At 37.9% G+C, this 18,941-nt stretch overlaps 1 protein-coding gene across 8 annotated transcripts in view; it reads left to right on the top strand.

The window, feature by feature from the left end:
- Positions 1–18,941, top strand: part of STAU2 (staufen double-stranded RNA binding protein 2) — a 169,196-nt gene that overhangs the window by 114,204 nt on the left and 36,051 nt on the right. Inside the window, exon 14 of one of the 8 annotated variants that reach the window (XM_064389302.1) lies at positions 3,382–5,846. The exons of the other annotated variants lie outside the window; for them this stretch is intronic. Coding sequence (XP_064245372.1) covers positions 3,382–3,489 — 108 coding nt within the window. The 3' untranslated portion in view covers positions 3,490–5,846. Of the gene's footprint in view, positions 1–3,381; positions 5,847–18,941 lie in introns of those variants that run through there. 8 annotated transcript variants of the gene reach the window in all.

Raw genomic sequence — 18,941 nt, 5'->3', positions numbered from 1 at the left:
TTAATTTTCAAAAAGTGGGTTACTAATTAACTGCTGAATGGGAAAAAAATGCAAACCAAGGCAAGCCTATCTCCTTGCCAGACTCTTTCAGTCCTCTCATTCAGGGCTTCCTGAGCAGATTCCCAATATGACTGCTTCTTGCTGAAGATGCATAATAGGATTTTTCAGTGCTCTGTGTATGCGTGTTTGTTTACACAGCAATGTCAGCAGGGTATGAAATGCTTCTGTTGCAGTCTCTGCCTATCTTACATGCTTGGCATGTAACTCATAACTAATGACAAACAAAGACCATGTATATTTTTGGGACTGTCTTCATCTGTTGGAAAAAGAGAAAAAAAAAGATGAAATATCCTCCTGACTGCTATTGGTGAGGTTTCACAAGAGTGGAAAGGTTCACAGGATCGCACAATAGTTGAGGTGGGAAGGGACCTCTGGAAATCACCTGGTCCAAGGACCCTGCACAAGCAAGGCCACCTAGAACACCTCCCCAGGCTGTGTTGAGGCAGCTTTTGAGTATCTTCAAGGTGACACACTCTGCCTTGGTTGTTTTTTCCCATTTACTTCATCTCCAGTCCTGGCTGCTTCCTAAACTACTGACCTAGGTGTAAACAAGCTCATTGAGTTGAACTGATCCACTGGGTCTTAGATGAATGCCCGTGCTGAAATAAGGGAGACATCAGGACTGCCCACCGGAGAGGAGAGGAGAGGAGAGGAGAGGAGAGGAGAGGAGAGGAGAGGAGAGGAGAGGAGAGGAGAGGAGAGGAGAGGAGAGGAGAGGAGAGGAGAGGAGAGGAGAGGAGAGCCATCCCTTTCCACAGCAGCAAGCTGTTGGCTCAGCTTACTCACCTTGTAAAATTATGTTTAAAGGGGATGAAGCAAAAATTAACTGTATGGAGAAGTTCATTTCTTGTAGAAATGTTTGCCTTCTTTAGTACCCTTAAAGCTGTTCACTGTGCAGTAGCATAGCCTGGCACAAATAGGAAATCAGGAATGGCATGTGGAGGGAGGAAGAGCAGGGCTGTAGCAGCCCTGACCTGCAGAACTTTTGCTGTTTTGAAACTGCACCCTTAGTAGTTACTTGCATTAAAATACCTTAGCAAGCTTTCAGTGCAGTGTAACATGTGGAAGTGGCAAGAAAGGCATTAACAACATACAATGAGCCAACCTTCCATGGACCACAAGCCAGCTGTTTGCTATCCTAACTCTGCAATCTGTTTCTGGTTTGGTTGTTTTGCTGTTACTTTAGGCTCAGTTGGACAATGGTGGAATGTAAAAATCTTGAATTTTCTTGCTGCTGTGTCTGTTAGGAAAGGGAAGAAGCTTAAAAGGGAAAGGTATTGAAGAAGTTCGGAAAAGCTAAAAATGTCAGTTTACTGCCTTGTCACGCTTCAGCAGGAGATTCAGCCCACTTGTATTATAAAGAAATTGAACAGATTTTTCCCTGTCAGGGAAAAACACGGGGAACACAACAGAGGTAGGTTCTTCTCCTACTCAACAGCTAAAAATGGATAGGCATACACCTACTGGACGAAAGATAGTAACAGAGATAGAGGCAAAAATCAAATGGAAGGAGACCCACCCCCAAGTAGCTTGTCTTGCAGCTGGGATTGACAAAAATCTAGGTTTTTTTCATTTAAACTCCTGACAGGCAGCCTTTTAATTTTAATAATTTTGTCCATTTTAATTTCTAGGACCAGTAAAACCTTTCAAAGTTATGAATTAAAACTAACACTCAGTCAAAGCCCAGCTTTTGCAGGCACCTCTATTTTAGACAAAGAAAGACATTAGCAATATATATGCTGAACTTTGTTGCCCACCCAGTGCTAGCTAGAGTTGTTCTGTGGCATTTTCCATACACTGCTCAAAGTAATTCTATGTCTGTTTGGTGATTTGTGTTTAATCACTTGTCATTCACTGAAGTTGCTTAACACCCTAATTATATAATTGGCATTTCAAGTTACATTTCCTTAACCATTCTACAAGACAAAATAATGATTTGCATATGTGGCATCTGAAAAACTGTGCTTTGGCCAAAATTCTGTTTGCCACCTAATTTTCTACTTTTCTTGAAATAATGTCCCACGGCTGGCATTATGCATGCATCTAGCACAAATGAAATTTCATAGTTTTTGGTTTGCACAATCGTCATACAACCCCTTGATCTACACAGTGCAAGCAGAAACTAAATTTGATGTCCTACACCCCTTAGTTTCAAGGATTCATTTCAAGAAGCCAGAATCTCGTAATAAATGCTCTGACAATAGACTTAAGGGGAAATAAATGAGGTCAGGACTCATAGGTAATTAGTAATTAGTAACAGGTAATTTTGTAAGTATGAGCATGAGAAAGTTGTGGAGCAAGGCTGAGGAGCACTATGATTAAACTCTATTCCTAGACATCCCTGCTTTCTTCCTTGAGGTTTTTTTTAAATACCTCATCAAGAAAGAGCTGAAGACTGGCTTGATGACTAATGGTTTACCTGAGAAAATGACCTCACTTCTCTTTTTTATGTGCTTGTCATTGATGCCCTGATGGAAAATGTCAGACATCTCAAAGGAAAAAGGTGTTTATACTCTTTCCTATAGCCCGTTTAACATAAATCCATGTCCCTCTGTCTGCTTCCAAACTCATTACCTGTGCAGGTTTTTTTATGTAGTCACTCTGGTTTTCTAAGATCATTGAGTCAAAACATCCCACTGTTTGAGACAGGAAGGAGTCACCAACCAACCTTCTCTTCAAAGCATCAAATGTGCAATGTCCTTACTTGATACAGGAGTTTCTGTATCCCCAGAAGCTCTGTATGTACTTGTGCCCTCCATTTCCTAGCCCTTACAGACTGCCTTTGTTTCAATGCTAATGCCTCATTCCAGCAAGATCCTTCACATATGCTGAATGTAAGAGTGCTTCCAAGTAATTCGCTCTCTCAAGGATCCAGGACTTGAGATAATAAACACTAGAATGGAGGTATCAAGCAAAACCAAAGCAGTGAACTCTTAAGTTAAACTTTAAATTTTATCAATATTTCTTCATATTCATTCTTTCTCTTTCCCATCATAAGAGAGACTGTGAGACCTAGTTTTCCACAGATCCTTACGGCTGTACAAATAATTGATTTTACAGTCCAAAATCTCTTCTCTCATCCTTTATCCCTTCAAAAAAACCCCACCAGTTCAAATTGGTCCAAAATAAAGAAAAAAATGCTTCTAGCCAAAAAAAATAATTAATTTTGTGCTTGGGCATTTGTAGTGAAACTAAGAAAATGGCTGAGATTTACAAAACTGGTGGGAAAGATGATGAACTATTTTACCAATAAGCTCAAGGGTTCACACTCTCACGCAAGATGCAGAAGATGTAAGTTTTGTTCTGTGCTTGTCCCCACAGGACCATGAACCCTCTTTAGGAACCCTTCTTATGCAACAGAGTCACAGCTGGGCAGCCCCAGGAGCACAAAGTGGTAACCACAGAGCAATCCTGTTTTTGGCTCAATGAACAGTTTGCTCAATAGAGCTGCATGAGCAGAAAAGTTTGGTGGAATTCTTATTTGATATTAAACCCTTTGGTCTGAATAATGAAAAGAAGAATTCTTATCCTCCTGGGAGTTAAAGAGACTTAAGTTATGATTTTTCACAGTCCAGTATTGACCATCAAGTTAATACTGGACTTGATGGTCAATACTTCTTCCTCTTCAGTTTTCACCACAAGTGCACAAAGCTAAAGAAACTATAGCAGACAACTTCTAATTTCTAACGGTATTTACAGTTTAAAATGCAGAATATCCATCCTGAGTCTGGGAGCAGATTTGGCCAAAGGAAGACTGCTCCTTCCATGTATTTCCAATGTTTCCTGGAGGAATATGCTTGCTCTGCTCCACAGCCAGCCCCATGCCTGCCTCGGGTAGGTATCCAGCTGGTGGCGGCATTGTTCAAACCTCCAACCATGTGCTCCTCTTGGTGGAAGTTGCCACATGGACCCGGAGCTGAGACTGCCAGGTCAGGCTACAAAGGCAGTTTAAGGCAGTAGGACATGTTCAGATGAAGGTGCTGTGTCCCCCAGGAGTACCTGGAAAGTCTTTGTCTTCTTCTCTTGAGTATTTCTTCTAAGCGTAACCTGCAGACAAAACAAGACCTTTCTTTCCTCAGCATTCAGCTCTTCAGCTGAATGTAAAAGAGTTTTACATTTGTTTCACGATATTTAAACTTGGTTGCATGGCATGGATTCATAAAGGACATTTTGGCAGCTGCTGTTACTGAACCTCTTGTATTGGCTGTAGATAAAGTAAGGCAAGTGCCAAAGCCTCAAGTCTCTTATGCTGATAGCAGTGGAGCTCTGAGCAGTGCCTGTACCCACCATGTCTCAGCCACTTAGATAAAAATAACACCTTTTGCTGATACTGGTTACAAGGCTTATCCCAGTAATGGAAATTTTTAGATGGTTTGTGAGGTCACAGAACGCCTGTTTAGACATTTCTTCGAAACATTGGGCTGTTCAGCAAGTCAGTCTTATTTCATACTCCCTCCTAAATGTTTCCTGCTTCAACATTGTTTTGAATACTTGGGGTAGTATTTTCTAGCACAGCATGCTGAAATTATGAATTGAGGATATTTTTATGTTGTCATGTTTGATTCAATACTCCATTGTCATTTATGTGAAGTGGTATAATAATACACTATCAGTCGTTTAGTGGGGAGCTGGGCATACATGAACCTTTGTGCCTCTGACTGGGGCTTCCCAGGGTGCCTCAGTTCATCAGTGCAGACAATGCTGAAGAACCTGGGGCTTGACTTTGGAATGCCACAAAACAGGATCATTCTTCCAAATTAAATAAAAAGTAAAGGTTCCGTGTATAGAACTTTTTTTTTTCAGTCATCATGTGTCTGTCCATACTTGTGAGAAAAATAATAGGAAAAAAAAAAGGGCAAAGGAATGTTTGCCATAATTTTATAAGCTGCAAAATAATTAAGCAAGAAGATGTGAGTTTGAGAGGGAGTTAAGGAAATTAAAAGGAAGTATCAAACACTGGCTTGATCCAGAAGTGCTTAAGATCCCATTTGCCCTTACAGAATGAAAATACTAGTGAGGAAGTCTGACATGCTGGCAAAGACACAATTTAGACATGTCAAACTACTTTAAGATAATTTGAAAGTTTCTTGGCCCTCATTTAAATAAACTGGATCTTGAGTTTTTTGGAACTCTCCAGATAAGTAACACTTAAAACCCTTTTGATCAAATACCCTTTCTCAGGCAATAACATGTTCTTAATTTAGAGGCCAGTTCAAAAGACTGCTTGTTACCTTCATTTAACAAAGGTTCAAGTGCTGCAGTTTTCTGATCCTTTTAAAAAAAGGTAAACAAGGGGAGTTTGCACAATAAAAGTTCTTTTTTTATTCTCAAATTAATTATTTTGAAATATCTCACAGATTACATCAGTTTCTTCCTTGCATTCATGTTGCAAGATGGCGAGTATTGTATATTGTTAGTGATGCATTAAATTAGTTGTTTACATTATAAAATCTAAACATATTAGAATCTTTTGTGTTTGTCTTCAAAGATTCCTATTCTAATAAAGCTTTCTGAAACAAGTAAGGTTGTCTTTTTTGTTTAGTTTATGCATCAGTGGAGAACCTAAAGATTTGTAGCCTCTAGCCATCCCTGTCTGTGTTTAGTAGAGTGTAAGGAAATTGTGTTTTGGACAATATATATTATCTTTTCGTATAAAAGGGAAAGTTATACTTTTAAATAAATAATTTTGCATTTAGAAAAGGTAACACCTGAGACAAATGTGAATGGAAAGAGTCAAAGTTGGTAGTCTTCTCTCAAAGAATTTGTTTTGCTGCAACTTTTAATTGGAATAAAAGAAGTATGTATATAGTCCTGAAAAATAAAGATCTTGGCTGAATCTTCCCTATTTTTGATGGCTTTTTTCACTCTTCGGGTCAAAATGTTTCTGGGTGTTAAGTGATACAAGACCAACATTCAGCAAAGAACAATATTTGGGATTTTAAAGAAACTTTGCTGTTTGGACTCTCAGTTTTGCTCTATGACAAATGTTTTAACAGAGTTGTAATGAAATATGAAAAAGAAAATCAAAAGCTGATAGCTTTTAATGGCTGGAGCTGCTCGGTGAAAGCAACTTCCACTTTTGAGGGAAGTTCATGATTGAAATTTTAGAAGCAAAGCAGCTTCTCAGAGAGTCAGCAGAGCAGCATGGCAGTGGATGTCCACACTTAGCCCCTGACACAATCCTTTCCAGTGCAATATGTCTTAGTTCTTCGTCTAGAGAAATGACTGCTCTAAGATATATACACACTTATATATATACACTTTGACTTTTTAGGTCATATTGGTCATACTGCATCTGCCTCATGAATCTGTGTTTTAATATGTTTAGACATACATCTTCCTATCCTAACAGTGTTGGCAAGTCATGAGTAAACAGCCGGATTTTATTTACCTGTCAAAGCCCCAAATAACTTGCATTAAACCAATGACCAAATAAAATGTCACAGTTATACTTTATAGCATCTGGAAGGAAAAGTAGCAAGCTAAGTGTTAACTTCAGAATCAGATTATTTTCTGTGTACAAGATATGCCTTTTAGAATAACATGCCAAGAGTGCTTCATATCTCAATAGCCTCCAGAACATACAGCAATATAACAAGCACGGGGTTATAGTAAAACTTGGGAAATGTGACAAAATAAGCAGTGGAGTGAAGAGAACTGTACTGAAACCAGTTGAAAAAACAGGAAGGATAGAACTTGATAAAATTATGGAAAATCTTAAGGAACATCTAGTTTCTGATCATGACAGTGAGAAAAGCAATAAGTGGTAAACTGTTCTTTTTCAATAAGCTTTCAACTTTAGACAAATACCAAAGTGATTGAAAGGTACCAGAGACTTCTGATTAAATAAAAAGTAGCTTTTTAAAGTGATGTGTAAAATTATAAAAAAGAGAATATATTATTTGCCTGAAAGTTTGTGTTTTTTTTTTTTTTAATGGAAAGAAGCATGAGAAAGTATGAAACAGTCTGATATAACAGCCTGCCAGAAATTGTTTAAAAGGTTATCATCACTTGCTTAGTTATTTAGGCAAGATGTGTTTCCTCAGCTGCCTAAGGACAGTGCTGTGCGTAACAATGTAGTAGCACTCATTTGAACAGTTTTAATAAAGTTAGAGGTTAATCATGAGTCTTTCAAAATAATATAGACTGTGAAACAAAGTCTAAAGTACAAATCAAGGCCTTGTGAGAAAAATGAAAGTCTGAATTTCAAATATACCCTCTACTTCTGGACTTCTGATTCAAGATACTTTATGCCGCAGTATTTATATAAAAGAGCACACACAGCTTTTTAAACACTAGTTCTTTAAGAAATTCTGGCTTAATGTCCTGATCCTGTAAACATTTCTGTAGTTATGTAGGTCTACATATGAGGGTTCCATTAGGTTACCACGTGATTGGTCTGTGCAAGATACAGAGTCAAAAATGCAAGCTCAACTGAGTAAGTTGAATTTGGTCTGAAGTGAAATACTAAATGCAGCTGCATCATCTGGGGTTAGGATCCCATCTTTGTTTTGGCTGCGCTCTTTTCTAAGCGCTTGAGATTAAACCACCACATCTCTGAGCACAGTCATGTTAAGAACTGATGTTCCTATAGTTATTTTTTTAAAGCCCAGGGTGCGTGAAAGCTGCAGTTTCCATCTGTCTCATGATTTTTATAGTAGAATGAGTAATTCGTATTTTGAACTCCCTTTTGCTCTTTCTATTTTGTTTTACAAAACATTGTAGCTGGCACTTGCATGCCCATTGCCTCCAGCTGCACAAAAGTGACTAAAATGGAAAATTTTGTTCACAGTTGTAGAAAAAGAAGTGATGAGAAGCACAGAGAAGTAAAAGCTCATTGTTGAAATCACAGGAATTCATGCCCCTTGTCCTGAGAAGAGATATGTGACTGGGTTATATCTTGAAGATCAGTATCTCATTTTGAGTAATGCCTCTTACTTCCCTCTTAGACCTCCCTCCTAAAACCTTGTTCCAGATCACAAATCGTTCACAATTGAAAGAGCAGCAGCCCAGAGTATCAAAGACTGGTATTTGACTGATGGTTTGATCATGAGTGCAGTTTTTAGTCTTTATCAGATGGAAGAAGATTCTAGGTTGTATGTTATGAACTTCTGCATTTGCAGTCATGTTCTCCATTTCAAGTAGCAATTAGGAGGCAAACAAGCCAAGTTGCTAGCTAAAAGTAGTATAACCAGGTGCCATGCTTTGTTTTCTGTTATATTAAGAATTCAGAATGTCTTTTCAGGTTTTGAATTGGACAGTGTGAGTAGCTGGTGTAGTGCATTGGCTCTGGAATCTTGCTAAGGACAGTGTTTCAGAGTGTGCATCTGAAGTTTCCATTCCACTCCTTTTCTGGCAGAAGAAATTAAAATCTCAGTATTGCTGTTACTCCTCTCTACTTTGGGGAGAAGATGTACACCTTTCTTTAAATCTCATCTTCCTCTACCTTATACAAGATCTTGGTTTTGTCTTTGATACTCTTAAGACATCTCCCAGCAGATCTCTCTTGTTGCAGGTATTGCAGGTCCACTGTCAGGTTACCCCCACCTTGTCTCATAAGCAGAATAACTTAAGCTTCTTTAGTCTTCAAATACAGGGAAGATTGTACATCCTTGCCTTATTTCTTTTTCCAGAAAACATCTGATCTTTCAATATACCATTTACATTTTAGAACTTTGAGCTAAATGTGATCAAGTTCTAGTATATCAATGTTATTTCTACTGGTAATAGCACTTTTCTGTTTCTTGATATCATTCTGAGCACATGCCTAAGCATTTGCTGCTGTAGCCTTTGCCTTACTTTTGATATAAATTTTTAAATGTTGTCTTTTCCTGGAATAAATGATCTGCATCTGAATGAGATGGAACTGGCATCATTGTGGATTACCCATTTAAAGTTCCATTTTACAATGCTTATATGTCAATGTTAGGGATTTACTCCCTTTTTATCAATTCTTACTCTTTGCTTGGGAGAAAGCAGAGAATACAGCAAGAATGCCTTATCTGTGTTGAAAGTAGGTCTTTATAAAGGAAAAATAAGTGTCAATTTTCCCTAAATTTGATTATTTCATGAATTCCATTCCTTAAATACTGAAAGTAAAGTTCAAAATGTTAACATGGTGGTATGATTAGGATGCTTTTGATGAATGTGGTTTGCATGAGGCTGGGCTCCCATTCAGAATCAATCAATCAGTGCCAGTAAGTTTTCTAAGTAAATGTAGTTAAAAGTTGCATTTACTGAGAATGTGTTTGTGCTCTCTAAATAATCATCTGGCGTACTCTTTGCATAATATCCTTATGTAGTGTCAAAAAATACAAAGAAAAGACATCTTAAAAAATGCAGATTTTCCTACAAATGTGCAGGAAGCAGCATCCATCTGAGCAGAGATGTTGAAACCAACTTACTAATGCAATCCTATGTCAAAATACTTATACAGTGTTGAAAATAATAAAATTATGACTATGATTAGGAACAGAGTTCTTCCAAATTGCCCCAGAGCAAAAAAAAATAAAATTACTGACATGCTGTCTGTCTATATAGGAAGTAGTTTATATATTTTATATTCATTCTGACAGAAATTGCAAAAATTTCTATGTCATTACAAAGCACTTGTGTGCGTAGTTAAAATTAATTCACAGGAGTAACTTTATATAAAATCACTCACTTACATAGCATTTTCAAGACCTGGCCCAGACTATAAGTTTTTATCAACATACTGAAAATACCTTGTCACTGTGGTGTTTCCAGTATGAAGTATACATCGGATACAGAATCAAATTATATTTCATGTTTGAAATGCATTTTAAATATTTTCCTTTGCTATAAATTTTGCCAGTACAATGTTTTTTCTGCTGAAATCTGAGAAGACCTCTTTAATTGTGTAGTGTTGTGTTTCAGTAATTCAAGTCATGGTGCAGGTGGTACATGCAGTTTACTGATGTTAGAGATAGTATTTAAACAACTCCATGCTCAGAGGTAGTATATCAAAAGTTTTTAAATTGAGGGTGACAGAAGCTGGTGCTGCACTTTCATGTTATCCAACAATGTGGAAGAATTTTGACATATGGCTGGAATGATCAAACTACACCAGTTTTACTGTCTAACTTCATTTGACGTGCATTTCAAAGATATTTCAAAATTATTAAGTTGTATACAGTCTTACGGTTGGAGAGTTTACCTTCCTTATGGAACATTTTAATAAAGTCTGATACAAGGGAGCTTATGATCTCAAAACATTACATAAAGCTGATATATTTTTTTGTAAATCTTCTTTTATGTTTAATTTTCAAGTCATGTAGAAGCTGTAGTTTCTACAGGAGCTGTTACTATAAAAGTGAAGCATGCTGCTACTAACCAGCCCACATTATTTTGCAAGCACACTTCTTCCATTGATACAGGAAGAGACTGGCCTAGAAATACAGAAAATTGCTTTAGTTCATCAGCATTTTGTAGACATATAATAGGTAAAATTGGAAAACAAAGGTAGTGTTAGGAAGGATATTAGGATATTTTAGAAATTATATGATCTGTGCAAGCTTGAGTTGTAGAATATTTACTGGTTTGTTGCTTTTTGATAGAAAAGCCAACCACAGTTTCTTTAAATCTCTTTGTTGTTTCGCTTAATACTGATGTGACACAAAGAGCATAGGGGTAAGCATAGATATAAACACTTTTTAATAAGGTAAAAACTGTATATAATTTAAAATTTTCTGTGAACATTTGCATTTGTTCTGAATTCTGACATATGGGACCCAAAGGACTTGATTTACTTCTGTAGTTGCCTGAATGTATGTGTCCTATAAAAGAAATGAGGATTTCAAAACTCAGTGAAATTAATTTAATTACAAAAATTACTGTAAAAAGTAATGGTTGAAAGTTAGTTACATTAAAAATACCTACTTGAAAGTGGCTTCCTGGGTTTTTAATTTAAACTTCTTGTTGTTGTTGTTTAATTATTTTGAAGCATTTCCCTACAATTTTAGCCAGCATAAGATATTTTATGTCAGCAATGCCTTTTTCTGTCTGAGTACCAAGTGCATTATTGCACAGGGATTCACAAAGGGTACCTCACCATAACACACTTCATAATTATCTGACAGAACAGCGAGTGATGGTTGGGTGTTTGCTGTGCTTATCTGCAGCAATAACAAAGGATTAAAAGCTTCCTCGCTCCTGTGTTGCAGTCCCCGTTCTTTCCCTGCTGGCTCACACGGGCGAGAGAGACATGTTTATACCAAGCACAAAGCTCAGCAGAGGCTGGAGGAGGGAGCTGCTAAGTAAGAAGTCAATATATGTCTCATATAAGGAAAAGCAGCGTCCCGTGCCAGAGCCATTTCTGTTAAACAGAAGCCTATGGGGGAAGGATTATGACGTGTGATTGAGACACCTGTTGAGAAAATAGGCAACTATTGACAAGTCTGATTCATGACTGAGTGACTGCTCTGCTAGTCTTCACATGATCCCCACCGAGAGCGAGCCTCGACCGCCTGCTAAACAAGGGCTGTTTGAAGTTTCTTTTTAACATTTCCAAGACGTTAATTCAGCAGGACATCTCCACTGGGGTTCTCGATGTCACCAAATCAGCAGCTGTTGAAATCCATTCACTTCAGCATGAAATGTTTGCATAAGTTTTTTTCTTTTTTTCTTTTATTTGTGACAACAGCAAAGTAAATAAAACCCCAAAAATCCTGCACTGCTCAACTTGTAGATGTGTGAGAACAGCTTCTGGTCGCAATTGTAGCTGCTAAGGCAAAATATTTATTTGTAGAGAACAATGACAATGAGAGTTTATTATGATACAGAAAGAGTAGTGATTTTAGTAGACATTTCTTGTCACATTTTTCTATGTAAACATTGAGTTAATTTTTGTGCCAGCTGTCGAACTTGTGTGAAAAGTGTTTTGAAATGGAATTGTCTTTGTTTTTCAATTCAAAAAAATCTTAAAAGTCTAAAAGCAAATGTTTCCTATTCTTTCCAGTCAGTAAATGAAACACTGTTTTTCGTGTAGGAAAACATTTCTATCTGACTCACATTTCCCTGAGAAAACAGCTTGTATCATAGAATTAGTTTAGTTTGAAGGGGAAACAGAACAAGGCAAGACATGTAAACATATTACAAAGCTTACTTTGATATTTAAATGCTTTTTTTTTTTTCCATTTCCTGGCCATCTGAAAAAAGGTGTGGTGAATGTAGTCAATTGTAAATAGAAACTCTGTATTTTCAGTCAGCTTCATTGTTAAACCCAAGAACTGCTGACCACATATGAAGACTCCCGGTTTGAGCCATCCTTCCTCTGTTTATTAAATCTGTTAAGACTTAAGTGTATTTTTACAAGTTCATTAATGTATTCCATTCTCTCTGATGTATTTTTTCCCACTATTATCAGATTTCATTATATGGGAGGAATTATCAGATCAACCCATTATACAGCCGAGCAGCGTTAAGTCTGATTGGAATTTGGGCTTCCCTCCGTTTACAGGGGGAATATTGTGTAAATCAGACTCTCGGGTTTCAGTGGGAGGCACAGGGCTGCACAGCATCCATTTGTCAAGTTGATTGCACCTCAGCAAGGCTGCATTAGCTTGTCTTTGAACAGAAGTGAAATCCTATGCGAAGCTCCCCTTTCTGTCATTTACACTAACATCCATCCTCTTAAACCAAGGCCTCAGAGAAAAAACAAAGTGATGGCACAATATAATCAGTCACTCAGGTTGTCTGTCATCTGTTTTCTTAAGGAAATGACTTTTAAGTTAGTGGAGCAGAAAATTGAAGAAAATTAGCAGAAGGTTGTTGTAGAAGCAGGAGGAATTTTTAAAAATTACAGATGTACAGGGAGAAGCTCAGTTGCGTAAAGCCAAGAGAAATGCAATTGATTCTGGTTTTTGGTTTAGTGTTATTATAATGCCAGCGTACCCAATAGGCAATAATTCAACTTTTAATGAGACTTTATTCATAAACTTGAATTGGGTTGTAAACGCACAATAAAAAGCTGGTATGCACATTTTCAGCTTTTATATCAGTGACTGTGTTTTATGATGCTGAATACTCCAGTAATTCGCACTCTTTTCCATGTGTCAGGAAACCTGCCTACATATCTCAGAAATGTTAAGCTGGAAAGGCTGTTGTAAATAGCTCTGGGAAGAGACTTGTAAGTTTATTGAAAGTCAGAGGACTGGCTTTTTACCTGATGAAAATGGCAGTAGTAAATAACAATAATTACTCCAACCAATGCACAGTGAAACTTGTACAGTACAACTGTGACTGTTGCTACAGGGCCAGAGGTGTAAATGAAGAGAAGACAAAGACACACATTTTTCAAAAGGTAAAAAGCACCACATTTTAATACATGTCTTTTCCTCCCATCTTCCTAAACTCTTCTGTCCACTTTGGAGGTAAGTTTTTAATTAGGAATACTTTGGTTCACTTCAATCACTAGGAGAGTCGGTTTTGTCATGTGTATCTTAAGGGAACATTTTTCAGTGCAGTATTTTTTAAAGGAGGATTGTGTGTGGCTATTTTAAGTTAGAGCAAAATAACACATTCCTAGTCAAAAATAAAAACAGTGAGTTCTTGCAACAAACTGGTGTGAATTTTGAATTTATTTAGTTATTTTGAAATAGCTACGCCTTCTAACAGCTTATCATGTAGTAAGTGACTAGCATCTGTCAAATGTGCTTCTTTCTTTTCTCCCTTTTTCATTCTGCCCAAGGGAAAATTGCATGTGGTCTTTATTTGTTTATATCATGAAAATATAGTAGTTTAAATCTTACAGTGCAGTAATAGATATATTAGTGATCTTGGGTGAGAAACCTTTTTTCTAATATTTCTTTTTCTTTAATTTTTTTCTGCTAGAGATAGGGGCACAAAACCTCACAAAACAAGTCAGGTTATTAAGTTGCTCCATCTTAACATTCCTTGGAAATGTAGAAAAAAGTTACTATTTTCAATACTATGCTTACCATGTTCCTATAACTTTCATGAATAACAGTAGATTGAAGCTGGTTAATTTTTCAGTCACTAAGTATTCAGATTTATCATGTGTCCCTTGAACAAAACTTAAATTGGCTTGACAATCTTGAATATACTTAAATTTGAATAATTTTACTCAAAGACAGTCAGATATATAAGCATCTGCAGGATCAAAGCATAAATTAATCCATTTTTCTCTTAAATAAATCTTAAACCATTTCAGAAGGAAAGTATTTTTAAACTGAGCATGTGAAATTATATAAAAAGTTACAAAAATATCAAATGCACTGCTCATGCAACTCACATTTCATGCAGATACATATTACTTGAGGATGTGGTACAAAGATGATGCATTTTCCACTACTTTTCCCTTTTATAACTTAATGTTAACATTTAGGAATTCAGGAACTTGAGAGCACTAGAGATCAATCTTGATTTGTTTATTTTTCTTTGTTAAGATTTTGATAGCCTGGTAATGCTTTTGTTTAAAAGAGTATTCTTTACTTCCTCTTGTGGGGCATGAAATATTACATCCAGCTCTTCCTCTGAAATAGTGGAAAACAATTTAGGTAACTGAATCTTTGATGAGGAGACCTGAGATTGAAAGTTCTGGCATTTAATTGCCCTTTTACACATAATTCTTCTATGTTTAACCTCAAAGGTGATTAAAAAACTTACATCTTAATTGCATAGCCTCATTCAATCATTAGTACTTTGCCTTGAGGCAATTTATTACAACTTTATTTCCCTGAACCATCAATGAAGATGATGCTGAATTTTATATTAGCCAAATGTCCTTTTGAGATTAATGTGGCAATATAGATTTTATGCAAGCTTTTTCCACTTTAATATTTGTGTTATTAGATTGGGGTTATAGGTATAGCACAACTGTTTGGGCAGTTTAGAGAATGCTGTGTGCATTGCCTCGAGAACTGATGCTGGAATTTTATTTGAAAATGTGCATCTGCAAGAGGTAATAATAGCAGGGCATTCTCTGATGTGCTTCTCTATAGCTATTTTTAGAGCTTACTCCCACAAAGTTTTCCCCCAAAATAATAATTGTACTCCCACTGTGAGAAAGTCCTGGGATCAGATGGGTGAGGAGGTGAGGATGTGGGTGCTGTGCCACAAATGCCATTGTTAATGTTGGGCAAGTCACTGTAAATTGCACTTATCTTTCACAGCAGTCTTATGGAGGTTCCTACATTCTTAAAATTTTGAAGGCTTTCAGCTGTTAGGGCTATGAAATACCAAAACCCCCTTGTGTTAGTTGGAACTCATCATGAGCATGTTTTCTGTTATGTTCTTTAATTCATTTTGGATAGGTATTGAAATATGACAGGTAGAAAGCATTGAGACACTTATGCTACTCTACATAACTGCCATAATTTAAAAATTCACTGCTTTTCCACACCATTCTCAGATTAGAACTGGCAGCTACTGGCATCCACTTTACAAGCATTTCTGCTTGCTCAGAGCTCAGGGAGATTTCAATGGATGAGGCTGGTTTGATGAATGCTTCGAGCAAGGTGTGCTGACACCAGTGCCAAAAGCACCGTCCTGCCTTTCCCCCACTCCTGACTTCTCATTCCTGACCCTCTACCATGCTATCCTGTGAGCTATCACAGCTGTTTATCCTACAAGCAGTGAGGGAGAGGAGGCTGGGGGAGGACAGGACTGCTGCCATCACTCACTGGTCTGGTACAACCAGCAGAAGAGTTGGTTTGGCTGCAGACTCTGGAGCCAGATGAGTGGGCTGTGTATGCAAACCAGAAGGGTCTCCCAGCATTCCAGAAATGTGAATGTGTAAAGTACCATGGAATTTGGTGAATTTTACATCCTTCCTCTAAGGAACAGGTAAGTTCATGCTAGCAGCAACTCAAACAGTAGCAGCCTCCACCCTAAACTCTAGCACAATTCACCTCTGGAAACAAAAAGCATAAGTGAGGGTGCTCAGACACATGCATTAAGTGGAAGAAGATTATGACTGGATATTAAATTAATCTCAGTGGAAACTGGATATGTTTGGAAGAATAGGGCAAAAGCAACAGATAGAAAAAAGCAGGAGAAAAAGCATACCAGAAGACTCAAAGGAGGAAGAGAATGTGAAAATAAGAAAGAATTAGATAATCACTGTGGCAGTCCTACAAAGGTCTCAGTGCTGGTTGGAAAGGCTTCAAGAAGGGAAGACAAGGATTTTTTGTTGTTGTTGTATGTCTCCTGCATTGAAGGAAACAGGAGTAAAATTGGGGGTGGGTGATTTTGGAGTTTTTAACTAGATATGCCTAAAAGATGCTTGACTTCATAATTTTCTCCTCCTAATAGAAACAGCCCTCAGGGCCTCAAACTTTGGCTAATCATTTAGGTCAAAAGGGTAATAATAATGTAGAAGACCATGAATTAGAAGTGTACCCTGGGGAAAGCTTGACCCAATGCAGAAGTAGAAAATAACCATACAAAACTCTGTAATGGGATCCTCTGAAGCTGAATGGGAAAATGAGGGCTCATACAAATATGCTCACCATCTAATATGAAACATAACTCCAGAAGTATGTATTTTTATTCCCTGTTATGAGTGAAACCACAGTGGAGTTACTGTAACACTGAGGCTGAACTAATCCCATCACAGGATCAGATCTTGGTAATAAATAGTTCCAGGTGTGATCCAAGGATTAGGAATGTTTAGATTTTATTTAACTGAAAGGTGTAGAGTTTTTTTCAGTCTTTCTACTGAGAAGGGAGGATTGTGTGAGGTGTGAAACTCCTGTCTCTCAAAAGACAGACCTGACTCTTGCATATCCTTTTTTACTGGTATATGCATCTCAAATACTTTACAAGAAAGCTGATATTATTCTGCATATGTTATGAATGGGGAAATGAGGGATGAGGATGTTCAGTTTCTTGCTGGAATGGTGCTGGCAAACCTGGAAGTAAAAACACTGTCCCAGTGCTCTGTTTCATGGGTTCTGCTGCCTTCCAGGTCATCCTTACAACCTGCCATTTTATTTATTGTGAAACTTTGGGTTTGTGATGACACATGTTTGGAAAAGAGTGACTCTTGAATATGCCCATCTTGTGCATGGCATTAGACAGGGATGGAATGAACATGTGTGTAAAGACTGTGCCATACTGCACACACATGAAGGACCACACTAAGGCTGCATAGGCAATCTCATAGCCAGTTCCTTCATGCTTCTCAGTCTTCATGGGCTGTGTCTAAGTGCTTGGAGGTCTATGAAATAGGCTAAAACTTGTGTGTGAGGTTTTAGTCTCAGTTCCTTTCCACAGGCTGTGGCTGTACTGGCAGCAGATAGACAGCATAGCAGCAGATAGTGCTGATTATCTCAGACACATAATTTGGATAAGTTTGTAGCAGAAAAAGGAGCTGCCAAGAGTTGTCTCTGTGGTCACACTAAGCATTTATATTTCTTTCTGTACCATCATCCCTCCCCAGAATTTATTCAATGGTATATAATCACTCAGACAACCCCATGTAGCACTACAGGCTTGGGGAGGAGTGAGTTGAGAGCTGCTCAGCAGGAAGGGACCTGGGAATGTAGGTTGACAGCTGAATGTGAGCCAGCAGTGTGCCCAGCTGGCCAAGAAAACCAATGGCATCCTGGCCTGTACCAGCAATAGTGTGGCCAGCAGGACCAGGGCAGTGATTGTCCCCTGTACCCAGCACTGGTGAGGCCAGACCTTGAATCCTGTATTTAGTTTGGGGCTCCTCATTTCAAAAAGGACATTGAGGTGCTGGAGCAAGTCCAGAGAAAGGCAGTGAAGCTGGTGAAGGGTCTGGAGCTCAAATCTTGTAAGGAACAGCTGAGAGAGCTGGGGGTTCTTTAGCATGAAGGAGGTTGGAAAGAGGTTGTAGTGAGGCTGGAGTTGGTCTCTTCTGCCATGTCTCAAATAAAAGGATGAGAGGAAAGGACCTTGAGTTGCATCAAGGGAGGTTTCAATTTGATGTTAGGAAAAAGTTTTTACTGAAACATTGGTTAGGCATTGGAATAGTCTTCCCAGAGAGGTGGTGGAGTCATCATCTCTGGAAATGTTCAAGTGGCATCTGGATGTGGCAGCTGGGGATGTGGTTTAGGAGTGATTATGGTAGTGGTAGAACGACGGCTGGGTTAGGTAAACCCTGGCAATCCTGTGAGTCTGTATCCGACCATCAGGTAAGTGGTCACTTCCACTCATTATTTTCCATGTGTGCATTCCACTTAGGCAGGATTAAAACAGTTTGGGACCTGAAGCCCAAATTCATAGCCCCTAATCCAGAGAGATCAGAAATAAAAGAAAGCATGATGAAATAGAAAGAGTGCAGAGATGACTGTGTGTCTGCATCCACACTGGCACCTATCAGAAGAAAGCAAGAAGGTGCTGGAGATCTGTACAAAGAAAAGAATCAACAGTAAACATCAATTATAGGGCCTCAGACTGCTTTCCTTCAATGTGTGCTGCTGAGCAGAGGCCCCGAGCCAGGGACAAAGTGTTCTGGGACATGTCCTCTGTAGTACTTTTAGATTTCTTGAATAATTCACAAAGCTTTTGGACACCTTTTCCCCAAACACACACAAAGCCAATTGTGCTATAGAAGAGAGTTTGACAAACTCTGTAAGGAAAGTAGCTTACTTCTTCAGCCTTTATATAGGCATTTTAGAGCAGATTGCATTATTCCCTATTTTGAGAGAATGACAGCTGAACACGTAATGTTTGCAGAGTTAATATGCTTTAGTCATTTATTTTGTATTTCTTTATGAGAGTTACTGCCTTATTTACAGTGTAATAGTAATAGTCATGTTCTGCATATAGGTATATTGCCTTTGATTGGGAACAATACCAATTCCTGTACCAAATGAAGAAAACTGAGTACTTCATGATTTAATTACTTGTGTTCTTTGCAAGAATAATTAAAG

The sequence above is a fragment of the Passer domesticus genome, chromosome 1, assembly GCF_036417665.1.
Source record: "Passer domesticus isolate bPasDom1 chromosome 1, bPasDom1.hap1, whole genome shotgun sequence".
NCBI lineage: Eukaryota > Metazoa > Chordata > Aves > Passeriformes > Passeridae > Passer > Passer domesticus.
Note: the sequence above shows the minus strand (reverse complement) of the source record. Positions and strands in the feature narration are given on the sequence as shown.